Here is a 21,424-nt window from a genome sequence, read left to right on the forward strand (position 1 = left end):
GAGTTGCCTTACAGCGAATGCAGCGCCGGAGACCTGGGTTCCATCCCGACTACGGGTGCTGTCTGTCTGGGATAAGGGCAGTCCCGTACGGGACAAACCAATTTAGCCCAATATACGGGATGTCCCAGCTAATACGGGACAGTTGGCAACCCTAGGTGCAGCGGTAGAGTTGCCGCCTCACAGCGCCGGAGACCCGGGTTCGATCCCGACTACGGGCGCTGTCTGTACGGAGTTTGTACGTTCTCCCCATGACCTGCGTGGGTTTTCTCCGAGATCTTCGGTTTCCTCCCGCACTCCAAAGATGTGCAGGTTTGTAGGTTAATTGGCTTGGTAAATGTAAAAAATTTCCCTAGTGGGTGTAGGATAGTGCGGGGATCGCTGGTCGGCGCGGACCCGGTGGGCCTGTTTCCACGCTGTATCTGTAAACTAAACAAATAGGAAGCAACCGCGTTTGAATTCTGACCTGAGGTGATGTCTACACTCTGCTTGTCCTCCTCCAGTCGCTGAATCCTTTCCAACAGCTCGTTCTGCATGTTATCAAACAACAACAGCTTCTCACTCTGAATCCATCGAAAGGGAGAAAGTGAAATTAGTTCTTTTGAAAGCAATTCAGACAGAGAGCGGGTTTAAACACAGCCTCGATTACAGGCAGAGAAGCCCAGTGGATTACATGGTGTGTGCAAATGGCCGCCCAGGTCCCATGAAAGGACATGTTGTTTGTGGCAAGTGCCCCACTTTGTGTAAGAGGGACATTTACACCTATTCCTAAAGGCTTGACCTTTACAATATTGGCCTTTGTACACAAGACACCTGCCCCAAGTCCTTTATGCAGTCTTGTTTCATTTTCCACAAAGCATTTTTTTGATATTTTATTACGTTGACAGTGCGGAGGGAATGCAAACTAATGATGTACTGGGTGGCAGCCAACAATTTGAAACTACATCCCAAAACAGAGCGGGGGGTGGTGGTGGAGCAGGGTGGGTTCATTGTTGAAAGAGGTTGCAAAAAGACAATAGTGAAAAAATAGACATGTGCAATTCTTTGGAAAATGTAGGATAGAAAATAGCTGCAGGAAGTCACGATGCAGCTCTCCAGGACTTTGGCTAGGCCGCCTTTGGAGTATTGCATGCAGTTCGGCTCACCCCCCCCTACAGAAAGGACGTAGAGGCTTTGGAGGGGGTGCAGAGGTGGTTCACCACAATGTTGCCTTGATTGGAGGATTTCAGCTACAGGGAGAGGTTGGACAGATTGTTTCCTTTGGAACGTTGGATGTTGAGGGGCGAGTTGTTTAATTTATAAAATTTATTTAATCTATAAAATTGAATCGATAAAATGACGAGAGGCATAGATGGAGTAGACAGTCAGACCCTTTTTCCCCCAGGGTGGAAATGTCCTACACTAGAGGGCATAGCTATAAGCTACGAGGGAGAAGGTTTAATGAGTTTAATGGAGACGTGCGGGGCATTTTTCTTTACACAGAGTGGTAGGGGCTTGGAACGTGTTGCCTGAGGTGACGGCAGATACCAAAGTGGCGTTTGAGAGGCTTTTGAATCAGCACATGGAGGTGCAGGGATTAGAAGGATATGGATCATGGACGGGCAGATGAAATCAGTTTAATTGGCAACATGTTTGGCATAAACATTGCGGGCCGAAGGGCCCATTACCGTGCAAGTATATAACACATATATTGTGCTATAGTTAGTTTAATTGGCAAATCTTTCTCATCGATACCCTAAATAATACGAGAGGAATAAAACAGAAGGGCTGAGTGACTTCCCCACACTCTCGCTCATACCTTACCTCCAGGTGTTGCCGAGCTCCCTGTAGTTCACATTCGTACCTATTTCTGATTACCTCCAAACATAGATCTTTATATACTCCTACAGGTGCAGAATTGCGACAAGGTTAATCTCTCCAAAAGACAGAATGCTCAGTCTGTACAATCCCCCAAGCTGACGCCATAATCCAGCAACCAGCTGTGTCAATGTGCAGGGCAGCAAGAGCTTGCACTGCCCTCCTGTCATCTGCAGAAATCACTCTACAAAAGGCATGAAGCAAATTGTCCAATTCACACAGCGTTCTCCGATTTAAGGTGTGACAGTGACAGGAACAAGGATTCGCATGGGATACAGCATGGAAACAGGCCCTTCAGGCCAACTCGCCCACACCGGCCAACATGTCCCAGCCACACTAGTCCCACCTCATAGAGTCATAGAGTGATTCAGCATGGAAACAGGCCCTTCAGGCCAACTCGCCCACATGTCCCAGCCACACTAGTCCCACCTCATAGAGTCATAGAGTGATTCAGCATGGAAACAGGCCCTTCAGGCCAACTCGCCCACATGTCCCAGCCACACTAGTCCCACCTCATAGTCATAGAGTGATTCAGCATGGAAACAGGCCCTTCGGCCAACTTGCCCACACTGCCCAACATGTCCCAGCCACACTAGTCCCACCTCATAGAGTCAGAGTGATACAGCGTGGAAACAGGTCCTTCAGCCCAACTCGCCCACACCGGCCAACATGTCCCAGCCACACTAGTCCCACCTCATAGAGTCATAGAGTGATTCAGTGTGGAAACAGGCCCTTCGGCCAACTTGCCCGCACCGGCCAACATGTCCCAGCTACATTAGTCCCACCTGCCCGCGCTTGGCCCATATCCCTCCAAACCCGTCCTATCCATGTACCTGTCTAACTGTTTCATACACGTTGGGATAGTCCCTGCCTCAACTACCTCCTCTGGCACACACCCACCACCCTTTGTGTGAAAAGGTTACCTCTCGGATTCCTATTAAATCTTTACCTCTTCACCTTGAACCTATGTCCTCTGGTCCTCGATCCCCTACTCTAGGCAAGAGACTCTGGGCCAACAAGTCCCAGCTACACTAGTTCCACCTGCCTGCGCTTGGCCCACATTGCTCCAAACCTGTCCTATTCATGTACCTGTCTGACTGCTCCTTAAACACTAGTACCACCTGCCTACCATCCAGACTACACGGCTTCACCGGGATACCGTGTGGAGTTTTGCCATTCCCCAAGTCTTGAGAGAGTTTGTACGTTCTCCCCATGACCTGCGTGGGTTTTCTCCGAGATCTTCGGTGTCCTCCCACGCTCCAAAGACGTACAGGTATGCAGGTTAATTGGCTTGGTAAATGTAAAGATTGTCCCTAGTGGGTGTAGGATGGTGTTAAAGTGCGGGGATCGCTGGGCGGGGTGGACCCGGTGGGCCTGTTTTTGCACTGTATCTCTAAACTAAACTAAAAGAGCACACATTTTCACCACAGTTTTTGATTACACATGTTCAGTTGACCATTAAATTTAATTTAATTCTGTCATCTATCATAACACAGTTTAAGGTGCTAGCCATCGGGCGGTTCTACCTTGTATATCTTCCTAAAATTCCCTTCCCAATATGGTGCTGCACAGTGGTGCAGCTGGTAGAGGTGCTGCCTCACAGCACCAGAGAACTGGCTCCAATCCAGACCTTGGGTGCTGGATGTGTGGAGTTTGCACGTTCTCCCTGTGACCGAGTGGGTTTCCTCCAGGTGCTCTGGGTTCCTCCTACGTCCCAAAGACGTGCTGCTTTGTAGGCTGATTGGCCTCTGTAAATTGCCCTTAGTGTGTCTGGGGGTGGATGAGAAAGTGGGATCGCATAGAACTAGTGTGTACGGGTGATCAATAGTTGGTGCAGACACAGCCTGTTTCCATGCTGTGACTTTCAATCAATCATCAGCGTAACATTAACGAAAGGCACCATCTAGGTTTGTACCAAAAGTGACCCTCCCCGTCCCCAACGACACCCAGTACTCCACCGGCCCCCCTCATACTGTGGGTGACAGGTTAACTCAGTGATGCCTCCATTACCTGCTACCTCAGTTCTGATTTTCATGTTCTTCTGCAGGACAGCCAGGGGCTCCAAGTACTCCGTTGCTTTCCCTGCGATCACCTCGTCCAGTTTGGCTTCTACCTGGCACAGCCTCTCTTTGTACAGTCTGTAAAAGAGAAGCTGCCAATTTTACCCTCTACTCTCAATTTACTTGCTCAGAGCACATCCACCGCCAACCTTTACCGAACAACCTGTTACGCTGCAGAAAGTATTTCTTTGCGGGTTTTCCGCCCTCCTTTTCTAAAGATGCTGACGGTCGCCGGGGAGTGAGTTGGGCCCTCCAGTGCCTCGGCCAGGCAGCCTTTCTTCACGTGTGCATGTGGTTAGTTAGCACTGGCTGCCTATTCAACTGTGGGCGGCATCACAGCCCCTTCTGACTTTGTCATTACCCAATCTAAAAGGGAACTCCATTTTGTTTTTTCTAAAAACACACGATCCACACCACACCCTAGCCTCACACGTCAGGAATGGGCCCCATGGGCAGTGATCTAGAGAGCGTCGAGTGTCCAGGCTCAGCAGGAAGCACCGCCTTCAGGAGAGGAGAAAACCAGGAGACATTTACTCAAAACAAACTAATCAGCGTACTGTTCTTTCAGATCCGTGAACTGCTTCTCCAGGTCCGACATCTCGTCCAGGCACTCAGTGCGACGTCGCTCACAGTCCTCATCGTCCATCTCTGGAAAGCAGAGCATAGCCAAGATTAGACGGGTCAGAATTAAGCCATCAATTAACTGCTTTCTCGTCTTGGGTGAAATTACTTACAATCTACAGCAGAAAAACAGGTCACTCTGCTCGCGAGAGGTACACGAGCCTCTGCCCGCCTTACTTTGGTTTAGTTTTTTTTTAAATTTAGAGATACAGCGCGGAAACAGGCCCTTCGGCCTACCAAGTCCGCACCAACCAGCGATCCGCACATTTACACTATCCTACACACACTTGGGACAATTTACACTCATACCGTGCCAACTATCCTACGTCTTTGGAGTGTGGGAGGAAACCGAAGATCTCGGAGAAAACCCATGCAGGTCGCGGGGAGAACGTACAACCTCCGTACAGCCAGCACCCGTGGTCGGGATCGAACCCCAATCTCCGGCATTGCAAGCGCTGTAAGGCAGCAACTCTACCGCTGCGCCACCGTGCCGCACACTCAAACAGAAACCTTACCCGACCCTATCTCCTTCTCCCTCCAGCTTTTCAATGCCTCAACAACTTTAACAGAACGATTGAGTGAAGCACTACGACTGCTACGTACACAGCCATTCTGCACCACTAACATTCAAAGTCAGCTGTGAGATAAGTGTCGATAAGTGCCCAGTTATCCTTTTCTTCTTGATAGATGGGGGGGAAAAGAGGTAGAAAACTGGACTGCTTGTCTCGGAGCACTGGGATGAAGGCCTCATTCTACTTTCAGGAGCCCCCATCGAGTCAATGGCAAATTAGGGTTTAAATTAATATATATCTCGATCGGCCAAATTATATTCAAGCTCTGTGATGAACATCAGATATGTACACCGATCAGCCAAAACATTATGACCACTGACAGACAAAATGAATAACATTGGTTATCTTGTTATTGGGAGGAGTTGGCTGCGCCTAACGGCTGCGGCTCTCTGGCAGTCTGTTTGTCTTTTTTTCTTTTTTTTTGTTTGTGTCGGTGTTGGGATGGTTTTTGTTTCTGTTTTTGGCTGTGTATGTGTGGTGGGGGGGTGGGGTGTGGGGTGTGGGGGTGGGGCGGGGGAAACCTTTCTTTTATTAGGTCTCTTCCCCGGGGCGCAGCTCGCCCGCGGGGCCTTCCATCGTCGGCGCGGCTCGGCTGCGGGACTTTTCAGTGCCCGGTGCGGCTCGGCCGCTGGACTTAACATCGCCAGCGCGACTCGGCCACGGGACGTTTCGGTGCCAGGCGCGGCTTGGCCGCTGGACTTAACATCGCCAGCGCGGCTCGGCCACGGGACGTTTCAGTGCCCGGTGCGGCTCGGCCGCTGGACTTAACATCGCTCGGTGCGGCTCGGCCGCGGGATGTTTCGGTGCCCGGTGCAGCTCGGCCGCGGGACGTTTCAGTGCCCGGTGCGGCTCGGCCGCTGGACTTAACATCGCCCGGTGCGGCTCGGCCGCGGGACGTTTCAGTGCCTGGTGCGGCTCGGCCGCGGGACGTTTCAGTGCCCGGCGCGGCTTGGCCGCTGGACTTAACATCGCCCGGTGCGGCTCGGCCGCGGGACGTTTCGGTGCCCGGTGCGGCTCGGCCGCGGGACGTTTCGGTGCCCAGGGCGGCTCGGCCGCGGGGCCTTCCATCCCCTTGCGGGGGCTGTGCGTGTCGTTTGCCTCGGTAGGGGTCGAGCTGCCTGTCCGTGGGTGCGGGGGGAAGAGAGGGGAAGTTTTGTTGCCTCCATCACAGTGAGGGGGTGTTTGGAGTCACTGTGTTGGATGTTTGTGTTGGGGTCGGGTGTCCCGTGTTCTTTTCTTTTTTGCTGTGTTTTGTGTGACTGCTGAAATTTCGTTCGGTGTAAAAAGCCGAGTGACAATAAAGTGTTGTTATGTTATGTTATGTTATGTTGTTACAATGGCACCTGTCATGGGGTGGGATATATTAGGCAGCAAGTGTTCAATCAGCTGTTGAAGTTGATGTGTTGGATGCAGGAGAAATGGGCAGGAGTAAAGACCTGAGTGAATTGTTATGGCCAGACGACTGGGTCAGAGCATCTCTGAAACGGCAAGGCTTGTGGGGTGCTCCCGGTCAGCAGTGGTGAGTACCTACTGACAGTGGTCTGAGGAGGGACAAACTACAAACCGGCGACAGGGTGTTGGGCGCCCAAGGTTCATCGATGCGCGAGGGCAACGAAGGCTATCCCGTCTGGTCCGAACCGACTGAGTGAAGACGACAAGCCGGTGGAGGGAGTGTGATGCTCTGCGCAATGTTCTGCTGGGAAACCCTGCGTCCGGCCATTCATGTGGACGTCAATTTGACACGTGTCATCTACCTAAACATTGTTGCAGACCAGGTACACCCCTTCATTCCCTGATGGCAGTGGCCCCTTTCAGCAGGATAATGCGTCCTGCCACACTGCACACATTGTTCGGGAATGGTTTGAGGAACATGATGAAGTGTTCACAGTGTTGCCCATGCCTCCAAATTCTCCAGATCTCAATCCGATTGAGCATCTGTGGGACGTGCTGGATCGACAAGTCCGATCCACGGCAGCTCCACCTCACAACTTACAGGACTTGAATGATCTGTTGCTAATGTGTCAGACCACAGGACACCTTCATGGGTCTTGTCGAGTCCATGCCTCGGCGGGTCGGTGCTGTTTTGGCGGCACACGGAGGACCAACAGCATATTAGGCAGGTGGTCATAATGTTTTGGCTGATCGGTGTATGTGCAAGAGGTAATGTACTGACCGAAAACAGGCACATAATTCCATCAGATGCTGATCAACCCAATTAAGATTCATCAGATGATAAGGTATAGGAGCAGAATTAGGCCATTAGGATTTATGAAAGGCAAATCATGTCTGACGAATCTTATAGTATTTTTCGAGGATGTAACTAGTAGAGTGGATAAGGGAGAACCAGTCGATGTGTTATATCTGGACTTTCAGAAGGCCTTCGACAATGTCCCACATAGGAGATTGGTGTACAAACTTAAAGCACACGGTATTGGGGGTTCAGTGTTGAGGTGGATAGAGAATTGGTTGGCAGACAGGAAGCAGAGTAGGAATAAACGGGTCCTTTTCGGAATGGCAGGCAGTGACTAATGGGGTACCGCAAGGCTCAGTGCTGGGACCCCAGTTATTTACAATATATATTAATGATTTGGACGAGGGAATTGAATGCAACATATCTAAGTTTGCGGATGACACGAAGCTGGGTGGCAGTGTTAGCTGCGAGGAGGATGCTAGGAGGCTGTAGAGTGACTTGGATAGATTAGGCGAGTGGGCAAATGCATGGCAGATGCAATATAATGTGGATAAATGTGAGGTTATCCACTTTGGCGGCAAGAACAGGAAAGCAGAATATTACCTGAATGGTGGCCAATTAGGAAAAGGGGAGATACAACGTGACCTGGGTGTCATGGTGCACCAGTCATTGAAAGCAAGGGTGCAGGTGCAGCAGGCAGTGAAGAAAGCGAATGGTATGTTAGCATTCATAGCAAGAGGATTTGAGTATAGGAGCAGGGAGGTTCTGCTGCAGTTGTACATGGCCTTGGTGAGACTGCACCTGGAGTATTGTGTACAGTTTTGGTCTCCTAATCTGATGAAAGACATTCTAGCCTTAGAGGGAGTACAGAGAAGGTTCACCAGATTGATCCCTGGGATGGCAGGACTTTCATGTGAAGAAAGACTGGATAGACTAGGCTTATACTCGCTGGAATTTAGAAGACTGAGGGGGGATCTTATAGAAACATATAAAATTCTTAAGGGGTTGGAGAGGCTAGATGCGGGAAGATTGTTCCCGATGTTGGGGAAGTCCAGAACCAGGGGTCACAGCTTAAGGATAAGGGGGAAGTCTTTTAGGACCGAGATGAGAAAACATTTCTTCACACAGAGAGTGGTGAGTCTGTGGAATTCTCTGCCACAGAAGGTAGTTGAGGCCAGTTCATTGGCTATATTTAAGAGGGAGTTAGATGTGGCCATTGTGGCTAAAGGGATCAGGGGGTATGGAGAGAAGGCAGGTACAGGTTACTGAGCTGGATGATCAGCCATGATCATATTGAATGGCGGTGCAGGCTCGAAGGGCCGAATGGCCTACTCATGCACCTATTTTCTATGTTTCTACTGTGTTTTTACAAATTTGAGAAAATTTCTTATAGAGAAAATAAATAACAGAAGAAAAACATTAAGGATGAATGGAAAAAGAAAAGTGCATTTTCAAGCAATAAAAGTTTTGTTTGCTCATAGCTCATTGTTTAGTGTGACTTTCATTCGGTGCTCTGGTACGCACTGAAACTCGCCGAGCTCACACACAGGTACAGCCCCTCACTCCCTGACCTGAGCTGTCTTCCCCCTCCTCCTCCTCGGATACCGAGGTACTGCCACTCTCTTCATCCGAGCTTTCCTCATTTTCCAGGGAATCAGGCTCCATCTCCTCATCAGCCTTCTCCTCGTCCTTTTCTTTGTCTCTCTGCGGCTGCTGTCCAGGCATTGTCCTTTAAATTAAATGTAAAGTCAGGACACTTTAGATGGATAAATACACACACACACACATAACACACCACCTCAAAGTCACACATCAACAAGACCGTCTTCATTACAACTAGATTACAATGTTATACAATAACCAATGTACCCACCTGCATTATTAACCCACATAATGTGAGCTGTACCACCAGTACATTATCCCAGTGTTGTGACAGAGTGTACACACTGTTCCGTATCCCAGCAAGTAACTATCAGTGCTAACCCAGTGAACGCCACGTACCCCAGTATATGTGCCACTGTTATAACACTAGACTGTACATACCAGCACTGTGGCACTTGCACAGTGACAGTCCTGTATCCACCAGACGGTTTTCTATCCACCAGTAAAATATGCAACGAAATACAGCCAAAACGGTACACGACAGCGCAACAATTTTAGGCCCACCATTCGCCTGTGGTGTGCATTGATCAAGTTTCATTACATTTTAAAAGTAATTAACTTAATAAACTTTAATAAATGCCTTGCCCCCACCCCCCTCCTCTGCACAGCAGCACCGGGAAGACCGGCGCCCATCCCGGCGTGCCCCGTGCCTGACCTTCCTCCCGTGGTGCAGAGGGTCAAAGAAGATGGCCGCCGGCAGGACGAGCTTGCGGCAGCTCCTTGCGGACGCTCTCCTGCTACTAGGCTGCCGCGATGGCCGCCCTTTCCTCTTCCCCCTCGCCCGCCCCCGGGGGAGACACCCCGGCCGGCAACGGGTCCACGGGCCGGCAGTTGGGGGAGGGTTGCCGGGCCCGCAGGTTTGGACCCGACGGGTCATCTCATTTAGAACAGAGATGAGGACCATTTAGAACAGAGATGAGGAAAAACTTTTTCAGTCAGAGAGTTGTGAATCTGTGGAATTCTCTGCCTCAGAAGGCAGTGGAGGCCAATTCTCTGAATGCATTCAAGAGAGAGCTAGATAGAGCTCTTAAGGATAGCGGAGTCAGGGGGTATGGGGAGAAAGCAGGAACGGGGTACTGATTGGGAATGATCAGCCATGATCACATTGAATGGCGGTGCTGGCTTGAAGGGCCGAATGGCCTACTCCTGCACCTATTGTCTATACAGTAAAATTTGATAACAAACATGATAGTCAAGTCAATTTATTTGTATAGCACATTTAAAAGACCTGCATCCAGCAGTAGTGTATTTTATTACAAAGTGACAGACTTTCAGCCCACCAACATATATCACTGTATGTACCCCAGTTTGATACAGTGACAGCCATACGTCCATGAATCTCAAAACACAATCCACAATACTGGAATGCAATGCTGAAGAACAACACACCCACACACACACTATACCACCAATGCCACACCCTAATAATCTGCTGGAGCATAAAATTAAAACTCAACACAAAGGTATTTCCACTACAACAATCTAATCCTGACTCAACCCAATAACTAGGGTTGCCAACTGTCCCGTATTAGCCGGGACATCCCGTATTTTGGCCTAAATTGGTTTGTCCCGTACGGGACCGCCCTTGTCCCGTATTAGTAGGGTTGCCAACTTCCTCACTCCCAAATAAGGGACAATGGGTGACGTCACCGTCCCGTGCCCCACGTGACCTCGCCCAGCCAGCGGCCACGCGCTCCCGCTCCACCAATGGCGGCCGCTCTGGAGAGGAGGAATGGGTGACATTTCGGGTCAAGGCCCTTCTTCAGGCCAGGATCTACACAAGAATCTGCAGATGCTGGTTTACACCGAAGATAGACACAAAAATGCTGGAGTAACTCAACAGGTCAGGCAACATCTCTGGAGGAAAAGAAAATGTGACATTTCGGGTTGAAAGAAGGGTTTCAACCCGAAAGGGTTTCAACCTGCCTATTCCTTTTCTCAGAGATGCCTGACCCGCTGAGTTACTCCAACTTTTTGGGTCCATCTTCAGCTAGGCATCATGTTCGGCACAAGCTTTGTGGGTCGAAGGGCCTGCTTCTGTGCTGTAAGTGCTCAACAAATATTTTCTTGTGTCCTAGTCTTGTAATCCCTTGCTGTTAGTGTCTTAAAGGCCCAATACACTGAAAACAACTCCCTCTGCTAACACTGTGTATTACGTTCACCCTATACAGCATGGGGCTTATAAACTTCACCCAGGCACTGTTACACAATGCTAATATGCTGCAAACATCCGTGAGATTGCTTCATCTCAGGACAAGTAGCACACCACATTTGGAAAACAGTATTTTGAAAAACATCAGCACAAGAGAATCATTGAGACTCTTGAGACTAATATTTATCAAGAAAAGATTCATGTGAAATTGAATGGCAATTTTGGTTTCAAATGCTGAGAATTGACATTGATTTTAAGTTAAAGGTTCACTCAAAAACACAAAATTAAGCAAAATATTAATAATTTTTTAATACATTCCATGACATACAAAATGTCACAGGTATTTCATTGATTATTGAGGGCTTTAGGTTATTTTGAGATTGATCATGAATATAACTCTTACGAATAAATAAATGTCAAGGTGATTATAAAATGATTTATTCACAAAATGCTGGAGTAACTCAGCAGGTCAGGCAGCATCTCGGGAGAGAAGGAATGGGTGACGTTTCGGGTCGAGACCCTTCTTCAGTCTGAAGAAGGGTCTCGATCCGAAACGTCACCCATTCCTTCTCTCCCGAGATGCTGCCTGACCTGCTGAGTTACTCCAGCATTTTGTGAATAAATCGATTTGTACCAGCATCTGCAGTTATTTTCTTATACTGATTATAAAATGAAACATTTTAAGGCTTCTTAAAAAATTGAAAGCAATTAAAACATAAAGCCAATAAGTACACTCTAAACATAGTTCTATTAAAGTAATGTACTAAAGATACTTTGAAAGAAATCAAAAGCACTAAAAATTTGAATTGCAACATAAAGAATTTGAAGAAAACCAGGTCATCAAATAAAATGGAAATCTTAAAAAAGGTTAGATTTTAAACAAATTCAAATGATTATTTTTTAAAAACATTTAAACAAGTCAGACGGATTGAAGACTTTTAGAACCAAATGGATATTTTCAAATGCATAACAGGAATCATTTTATACCAACAATTGTCATGAATTAATTAATATTAATTCTTAACTTTAAATAAGTTTTATTGAATAATACTTGACTATCTTTGATGATTTTTTTCCTGGAAGTGCAGTTATCATATCATATCATATCATATATATACAGCCGGAAACAGGCCTTTTCGGCCCTCCAAGTCCGTGCCGCCCAGTGATCCCCGTACATTAACACTATCCTACACCCACTAGGGACAATTTTTACATTTACCCAGCCAATTAACCTACATACAGTTCTAAATGAATAACTACATACAGTTCTACATACAGTTCTAAATGAATAACTTTTAACCGAATCATCTCAACTTTTTTTTCTTACCACAATATCTGTTGCTATAAAAAGTTAAGTTAAGATGATTCAGTTAAAGTTGTTATTCATTTAAACTGAAAGTAATTAAAATGTAAAGCCAATAAGTACATTCTAAACATATTTTCAAATACATTTTATACCAACAATTGTCATGAATTACTTTAAATTAATTCTTAACTTTGAATACATTATCCTTGACTATCTTTGATGATTTTCCCCCTGGAATTGCAGTTTTAAATGAACAACTTTTAACTGAACGATCTTAACTTTTTTTTTCTGACGACAATATCTGTTGCCATAAAAAGATGATTCAGTTAAAGTTGTTCATTTAAACTGAAAGTAATTAAAATGTAAAGCCAATAATTACACTCTAAACATAGTTCTATTAAAGTAATGTGCTGAAGATACTTTGAAAGCAAATGCATAACTGGAATCATTTTACACCAACAATTGTGATGAATTACTTAAAATTAATTCTTAACTTTGAATACGCTATCCTTGACCATCTTTGATGATTTTTTCCCTGGAAGTGCAGTTCTAAATGAACAACTTTTAACCGAATCATCTCAACTTTTTTTTTCTGTTGTCATAAAAAGTTAAGTTAAGAAGATTCAGTTAAAGTTGTTGTTCATTTAAACTGAAAGTAATTAAAATGTGAAGCCAATAAGTACATTCTAAACATATTTTCAAATACATTTTATACCAACAATTGTGATGAATTACTTGATATTCATTCTTAACTTTGAATAGGTTTTATTGACTATCTTTGATGATTTTTTTCCCTGGAAGTACAGTTTTAAATCAACAACTTTTAACTGAATCATCTTAACTTTTTTTTTCTGACGACAATATCTGTTGCCATAAAAAGTTAACTTAAGACGATTCAGTTAAAGTTGTTGTTCATTTAAACTGAAAGAAATTAAAATGTAAAGGCAATAAGTATATTCTAAACATATTTTTAAATACATTTTATACCAACAATTGTCATGAATTACTTAGTATTAATTCTTAACTTTGAATACATTATCCTTGACCATCTTTGATGATTTTTTTCCCTGGAAGTGCAGTTTTAAATGAACTTTTAACTGAATCATCTTAACTTTTTTTTCTGACGACAATCTCTGTTGCCATAAAAAGATGATTCAGTTAGATTTGTTGTTCATTTAAATGCATGTTTAAAAAAATTTTTTTTTTTTTAAAATGGAACAAAAGCAGCAGCTGGAGAGAAAGTGAAGGCGAAACTTAATGTTGGGGAGCAGAAACAAACCCGAAACTTCTTTGACGCGAAAACGATGCATTTATTAGTTTAATCGCTGAAATCAGGAGAGAGACATTTATATTAGTAGAGAATTATTTATTTATTGGTTTAATCGCTGAAATCAGGAGAAACATTTTTATTAGTAGAGAATCATTCATTTATTAGTTTAATCGCTGAAATCAGGGGAGAAACATTTATTAGTAGAGAATCATTTAATAGTTTAATCGCTGAAATTAGGGGAGAAACATTTATTAGTAGAGAATCATTTAATAGTTTAATCGCTGAAATCAGGAGAGAAACATTTATTAGTAGAGAATCATTTAATAGTTTAATCGCTGAAATTAGGGGAGAAACATTTATCAGTAGAGAATCATCTAATAGTTTAATCGCTGAAATTAATGGAGAAACATTTATTAGTAGAGAATCATTTAATAGTTTAATCGCTGAAATCAGGGAAGAAACATTTTTATTAGTAGAGAATCATTTAATAGTTTAATCGCTGAAATCAGGGAAGAAACATTTTTATTAGTAGAGAATCATTTAATAGTTTAATCGCTGAAATTAGGGGAGAAACATTTATCAGTAGAGAATCATCTAATAGTTTAATCGCTGAAATTAGTGGAGAAACATTTATTAGTGGAGAATCATTTAATAGTTTAATCGCTGAAATCAGGGAAGAAACATTTTTATTAGTAGAGAATCATTTAATAGTTTAATCGCTGAAATCAGGAGAGAAACATTTATTAGTTTAATAAATTTAAGAGAAACAAAAAACAAACACATAGAGTTTAATCCGAGAGAAGATATTAAAAGTTTTTTAGTTTAATCACTGAAATCAGGAGGGAAACGTTTATTAATAGAGAATGATTTTTTAGTTTAATCGCTGAAATCAGGAGAGAAACATTTATTAGTAGAGAATCATTTAATAGTTTAATCGCTGAAATCAGGAGGGAAACATTTATTAGTAGAGAATCATTTAATAGTTTAATCGCTGAAATTAGGGGAGAAACATTTATTAGTAGAGAATCATTTTTTAGTTTAATTGCTGAAATCAGGGGAGAACCATTTATATTAGTAGAGAATCATTTAATAGCTTAATCGCTGAAATTAGTGGAGAAACATTTATTAGTGGAGAATCATTTAATAGTTTAATCGCTGAAATCAGGAGAGTAACATTTTTTAGTTTAATCGCTGAACTCAGGGGAGAAACATTTATTAGTAGAGAATCATTTTTTAGTTTAATTGTTGAAATTAGGGGAGAAACATTTATTAGTAGAGAATCATTTTTTAGTTTACTGAAATCAGGAGAGAAACATTTATTAGTTTAATTACTGAAATCAGGAGAGAAACATTTATATTAGTATAGAATCATTTAATTGTTGAAATCAGGAGAGAAACATTTATATTAGTAGAGAATCATTTAATAGCTTAATTGCTGAAATTAGGGGAGAAACATTTATTAGTAGAGAATCATTTAATAGTTTAATTGTTGAAATTAGGGGAGAAACATTTATTAGTAGAGAATCATTTAATAGTTTAATTGTTGAAATCAGGAGAGAAACATTTATATTAGTAGAGAATCATTTAATAGCTTAATTGCTGAAATTAGGGGAGAAACATTTATTAGTAGAGAATCATCTAATAGTTTAATTGTTGAAATCAGGAGAGAAACTTTTTTAGTTTAATCGCTGAAATCAGGAGAGAAACGTTTTTTAGTTTAATCGCTGAACTCAGGGGAGAAACATTTATTAGTAGAGAATTATTTAATAGTTTAATTGTTGAAATCAGGAGAGAAACATTTTTTAGTAGAGAATTATTTAATAGTTTAATTGTTTAAATCAGGAGAGAAACATTTTTTAGTTTAATCGCTGAAATTAGTGGAGAAACATGTATTAGTAGAGAAACATTTTTTACTTTAATTACTGAAATCAGTAGAGAAACATTTTTTAGTTTAATCGCTGAAATCAGGGGAGAAACAAAAAACAAACCACATAGAGTATAATCCGAGAGAAGATGTTAAAAGTTTTAATGTTGTTTTTTAAAAAGGGGAAGACTTTACTCACCGCTCCGAGGCCGGCACTGCTGCTGCTGCTGCTGCTGCTGCTGCTGAAAGTGTCCAGTTTCCAAGCGGTAGCGATGCGGGGTGGAAAATTGAAATGCCACACGAGAGTGCCAGAGTGTTTCTTCAAAAAGAAAAGTGGATTTTGTTTAGTTTTCTTGGAGTTTTTTTTGAAGGGAGAGGGGGGGGCGCCTTTAAGAGTAACGGTCAACGGGCTCTGGAAGGTTCCAGGAGGCTCTGGCCATCCATCCGGCCGGCCGGCCTGGCTCTCGCGCTGCCCAGTCGCCGTCTGCGGCCGGTGGCGGCGGTCGTGCCCGTAAGTCCACCGTCTATTCTCACTCGTAATTGCCTTTTAATAATTATTAATTATTTATTTTCTCCAACCCCCCCCCCCCCCCCAAACTTTTTTTTCAAAAAGATTAATTTGTGAGAATGCTTATTGTTTTATTATTCTGTGAGAGAGAGAGAGAGGGGGAGAGATGCGATGAACGTTTTTTTTTGTCCGGAGCTGCCTTCAGCAACTTTTTTTTTTAACAACAGGAAGGAACTAGCGATCAAGGCGGAGAGGGATGGGGGCGGGGCGGCTGTGACTGACGGGTTCTCTGGCCAACCAACGGGCTCGGCTGCGTGGGGGCGGGACGGGTGTGGGTGCCTGGTCAATCAACGGGCTCGGCTGCCTGGTGGGAGGGGCGCGCCGGCCCAATCAACGGGCTCGGCTGCGCGGAGGGGGCGGGATGAGTGTGGGTGGCTGGCCAAACAACGGGCTTGGGGGCGGGACGAGCTTGGATGACTGGCCAATTAACGGGCTCGGTTGCGGTGAGGGGGCGGAACGAGCGTGGACGACTGGCCAATCAACAGGCTAAGGGGCGGGATGGGCCAATCAACGGGTTCGGCTGCGCGGAGGGGGCAGGATGAGCGTGGGTGACGGACCAATCAACAGGCTAAGGGGCGGGACTAGTGTGGGTGAGTGGCCAATCAACGGGCTCGGGGGCGGGATGGAGGGGCGCGACGAGCCAATCAACGGGCTAAGGGGCGAGGCTAAGTGTGGGTGACTTGCCAATCAATAGGCTCGGCTGCGCTGAGGGGGGACGAACGTGGGTGACTGGCCAATCAACGGGCTCGGGGGTGGGATGAGTGTGGGTAAGTGGCCAATCAACGGGCTCGGCTGTGTGGTGGTGGGGGCGCGATGGGCCCAATCAACGGGCTAAGGGGCGGGACTAGTGTGGGTGCGTGGCCAATCAACGGGCTCCGGGCGGGACTAGTGTGGGTGAGTGGTCAATCAATGAGCACGGGGGGCGGGATGAGTGTGGGTGAGTGGCCAATTAACGGGCCCGGATGCGCGGGGGGCAGAGACTAGTGTGGGTGACGGGCCAATCAACGGGTTCGGGGCGGGATTAGTGTGGGTGAGTGGCAAATCAACGGGCTCGGGGCGGGACTAGTGTGGGTGAGTGGCAAATCAACGGGCTCGGGGCGGGACTAGTGGGTGAGTGGCAAATCAACGGGCTCGGGGCGGGACTAGTGTGGGTGAGTGGCCAATCAACGAGCACGGCTGCGCTGGGAGGCGGGATAAGTGTGGATAACTGTCCAATTAACGGGCTCGGCTGCGCTGGGGGGCGGGATCATTGTGGGTGGCGGGCCAATCAACGTGCTCAGAGGCGGGATGAGTGTGGGTGACTAGCCAATCAACGCGCTCGGCTGCGCGAGCGGGGCGGGACGAGCGGGCGTGGTTGGCCGTGATTGACGGGTCATCCGGCCAATCTATGGGCACGGCCGCTGGAAGTCGGGGCCCTGTGCAGCTGAGGACGAGCGTTGATGGGTCAAGAGGCAGTCGCGCAGGGACCCGCCTTCCCGCAGCCGAGTTCGTTCATTGGCAGGACGTCCTGTCAGCCACGCCTTCTTTCCGCAGCCGGTTACTCCAGTGCCAGGAGGTGCTGCCCCCTTCAGTGCGGGATGGATGACCGGCACCAGCATAGAAAAATAGGTGAAGGAGTAGGCCATTCGGCCCTTCGAGCGAGCACTGCCATTTAACATGATCATGGCTGATCATCTAGAATCAGTGCCCCGTTCTTGCTTTCTCCCCATATCCCTTGATTCCGTTAGCCCTCAGAGCTCAATCTAACTCTCTCTTGAAAACATCCAGTGAATCGGCCTCCGCTGCCTTTTATGGCAGAGAATTCCACAGATTCACAGCTCTGGGTGAAAAAGTTTTTCCTCATCTCAGTCCTAAATGGCCTACCCCTTATTCTTAAACTGTGTGACCCTTGGTTCTGGACTTCCCCCAACATCGGGAACATTTTTCCTGCAGCTACTCTGTCCAGTCCTCTAAGAATTTTATATGACGATATTGATGGCGATATAGAGATATAGAAGAAATGAATGAGCAGCGAGAGAGGATGTTGCAGAATTCTCGTTGGAGAGAGGAGGAGATCTTCTTCAAAGTAGGCATAACTTGAGGAGATATCACAGTGGAGCAGACGAAATGTGTAGGAAGGAACTGCAGATGCTGGTTTAAACTGAAGATAGACACAGAAATCTAGAGTAACAGCGGGTCAGACAGCATCTCTGGAGAAAAGGAATAGGTGACGTTTTGGGTCGGGACCAGCGGTCTGTTTCTACTTTAATAAAATACACATGGGAGCTTGTGTTTGTGCTGCGATGCAAGTAGATTACAAAGTTTCTCCAAGACGAGCAACCTCTGCATGTTCCAAGGGTCGTTGGTTAACAATTCGTGTAGAAGGGAACTGCAGATACCTGTTTATACTGAAGATGGATGCAAAGTGCTGGAGTAACTCAGTGGGTCAGGACAAAAGGAATAGGTGAAGTTTTGGGTCAGAACGACTCTGAAGAAGGCTTCCGACCCGCCACGTCATGTATTCCTTTTCTCCAGAAATGCTGCCTGACCCGATGATTTACTCCAGCACTTGGTGTCTATCTTAGGTCAACAATTCACAAGTTGTGAAACTGTCAATGCTCGATAGCCATAACAGCCAAAGTACATTCTGATGTAGCGTGAATGCTCATGTACATGGTTTCCAGCGATTGGACACAACACAGAAAGAAGCCTTTTCTCTGTCGCTGAAACACTTTATTCTGCACTTTATTTTCTCTTTTGCATTACCTGTTGTACCTGTGTATCGTTTGATTGCACTTCACTTGTGTATGGCATGTTTTGCCTGGACAGCACGCAATAGACAATAGGTGCAGGAGGAGGCCATTCGGCCCTTCGAGCCAGCACCGCCATTCAATGTGATCATGGCTGATCATTCTCAATCAGTACCCCGTTCCTGCCTTCTCCCCATACCCCCTGACTCCGCTATCCTTAAGAGCTCTATCCAGCTCTCTCTTGAATGCATTCAGAGAATTGGCCTCCACTGCCTTCTGAGGCAGAGAATTCCACAGATTCACAACTCTCTGACTGAAAAGGTTTTTCCTCATCTCAGTTCTAAATGGCTTACTCCTTATTCTTAAACTGTGGCCCCTTGTTCTGGACTCCCCCAACATTGGGAACATGTTTCCTGCCTCTAACGTGTCCAACCCCTTAATAATCTTATACGTTTCGATAAGATCTCCTCTCATCCTTCTAAATTCCAGTGTATACAAGCCTAGTCGCTCCAGTCTTTCAACATATGACAGTCCCGCCATTCCGGGAATTAACCTAGTAAACCTACGCTGCACGCCCTCAATAGCAAGAATATCCTTCCTCAAATTTGGAGACCAAACCTGCACACAGTACTCCAGGTGCGGTCTCACTAGGGCCCTGTACAACTGCAGAAGGACCTCTTTGCTCCTGTACTCAACTCCTCTTGTTATGAAGGCCAACATTCCATTGGCTTTCTTCACTGCCTGCTGTACCTGCATGCTTCCTTTCAGTGACTGATGCACTAGGACACCCAGATCTCGTTGTACGTCCCCTGTTCCTAACTAGCAAGACAGATTTGTTTTCACTGTATGTATCGTGATACACGTGACGATAATAAACCAATAGCAATACGAGTACCCGATTATCTCTTTGCTGGATCTCAAACAGAACGACTCTTTGGTTCTATGGCTGGACTTTTGTCCATTGTTTTGCAAATCATTTACCACCATATTTATTCAGTTTCCCCAAATCAGCCTCGGCTATCCCTGCGTAACTTGCAACCTAAAAGGACTATCCTTCTGAATGCTCTGAGAAACCTCCTTTTCTCAAAATGGAGCCAAATGCTATGCTTGATTACCAGATCTTCTCAGATTTCCTTACATTTTACCAAGGTCACAAGGTATTCAGGCAACAAAGTTGATGAATGCAGGGGCTCACTATTCAAAAGATTATATCTAACAGGAGTGTATGAAGCTCGAGTCCTAATATAGGAATAAAAATCAATAACTATGTATCTAGTGCATTTATCAAAGACTTCAGATTACTCCCTGAAGAGTTTAAAGGGTAAATGTAGGTGTGTGGCATTGCTTCTTCTTGGACAGCCCCTTAGGGATGGGAATAATTTGCTTCCACAACAGTACTGTGGGTTCTGAGATGACTCGTGAATCTAATGCAGCGTTCAAAGACCCTGCTGCAGATGTGGCAAATGGAACCTGACAGAGCAAGCGTGTCGAAGATAGACACAAAATGCTGGAGTAACATGCAGCATCTCTGGATAGAAGGAATGGGTGACGTTACGGGTCAAGACCCTTCTTCAGACCGAGAGTCGGGGAAAGGGAGACGGAGAGATTTGGAAGGGTGAGGTGGGAAAACGAGTGAACCCCAGTACAACATTCAGATGTGGCTGATATGTAACTTTATAAGTAACTTTATCACCACTAAAGTTCTAGGCAATTATCGTCTCTGACAATAGAAAGTCTCACCACCACCCTTGAAGGGGACGGCCAAGAACTATGGGGGGGAGGGGAGGGGGAGAGGGAGGGGGAGAGGGGGGAGGGGGGAGGGGAGGGGGAGAGGGGGGGAGGGGAGGGGGAGAGGGGGGGAGGGAGAGGGGGGAGGGAGGGGGAGAGGGGGGAGGGAGGGGCCATTGAGGTAAAACAAGGGTACTTTGTAGTTTTGTTGGCGCCCTCTAGGTGGTGACTCTTTGTATGCCTAAAACAGATAGCTCACTTTGACTTGTCATATGTGATGATAAAGATATCTCATCACCATCACCAAGTTCTCAACTAGCAGTATCTCATGGTTTACCAGAGGCCAGAAACTCAACTGGACCAGACATATAACTACCATGTGTACAAAAGTGGCTTTAGACTGGGTATTCTGCAGTGAGTGACACCAGAAGTCCTTTTTCAGTGTCTACACGGTACATGATGAAATACTTTCCTGGATGAGCGCAACTCTTTTAAAAAATATTACTCAGGAGCATGATGAAATACTCTCCTGGATGAGCGCAACTCTTTTAAAAAAAATAACTCAACATCATCCAGGGCAAAGCAGTCCACTTGATAAGCACCTCATCAATCACCCTAAACATTAATTCCCTTCACCACCGATGCACAGTGGCTGCAGTTGTACCAACTACAAAATACACTGCCGTCGCTCGCCCAGGCTACTCCTGAATCTGCAACGTCCATTGTTGAAAAATGGCAAGGACGGCAGTTACAAGAGAACATCCACCTACAGATTCCCTTTCAAGTTGCACGTCATCCTGACTTGGAACTACATCGCCATTCTTTTACTGCAACTGAGTTGTTATCC

General features: G+C 45.7%; 1 protein-coding gene across 2 annotated transcripts in view; it reads right to left on the minus strand.

The window, feature by feature from the left end:
* Positions 1 to 16,165, minus strand: part of LOC144609413 (breast cancer metastasis-suppressor 1 homolog) — a 25,874-nt gene extending 9,709 nt beyond the window's left edge. Inside the window, exons 1-6 of one of the 2 annotated variants that reach the window (XM_078427887.1) lie at positions 15,752 to 16,165; positions 8,870 to 9,027; positions 4,472 to 4,562; positions 3,865 to 3,992; positions 1,801 to 1,880; positions 464 to 527 (exon numbers count right to left, since the gene is read on the minus strand). In XM_078427887.1, coding sequence (XP_078284013.1) covers positions 464 to 527; positions 1,801 to 1,880; positions 3,865 to 3,992; positions 4,472 to 4,562; positions 8,870 to 9,023 — 517 coding nt within the window. In that variant the 5' untranslated portion in view covers positions 9,024 to 9,027; positions 15,752 to 16,165. Of the gene's footprint in view, positions 1 to 463; positions 561 to 1,800; positions 1,881 to 3,864; positions 3,993 to 4,471; positions 4,563 to 8,869; positions 9,028 to 15,751 lie in introns of both variants that reach the window. The other variant, XM_078427886.1, reaches the window with a different exon arrangement.
* Positions 16,166 to 21,424: the final 5,259 nt, after the last annotated feature.

This window comes from Rhinoraja longicauda, chromosome 34 (genome assembly GCF_053455715.1).
Source record: "Rhinoraja longicauda isolate Sanriku21f chromosome 34, sRhiLon1.1, whole genome shotgun sequence".
Lineage (NCBI taxonomy): Eukaryota > Metazoa > Chordata > Chondrichthyes > Rajiformes > Arhynchobatidae > Rhinoraja > Rhinoraja longicauda.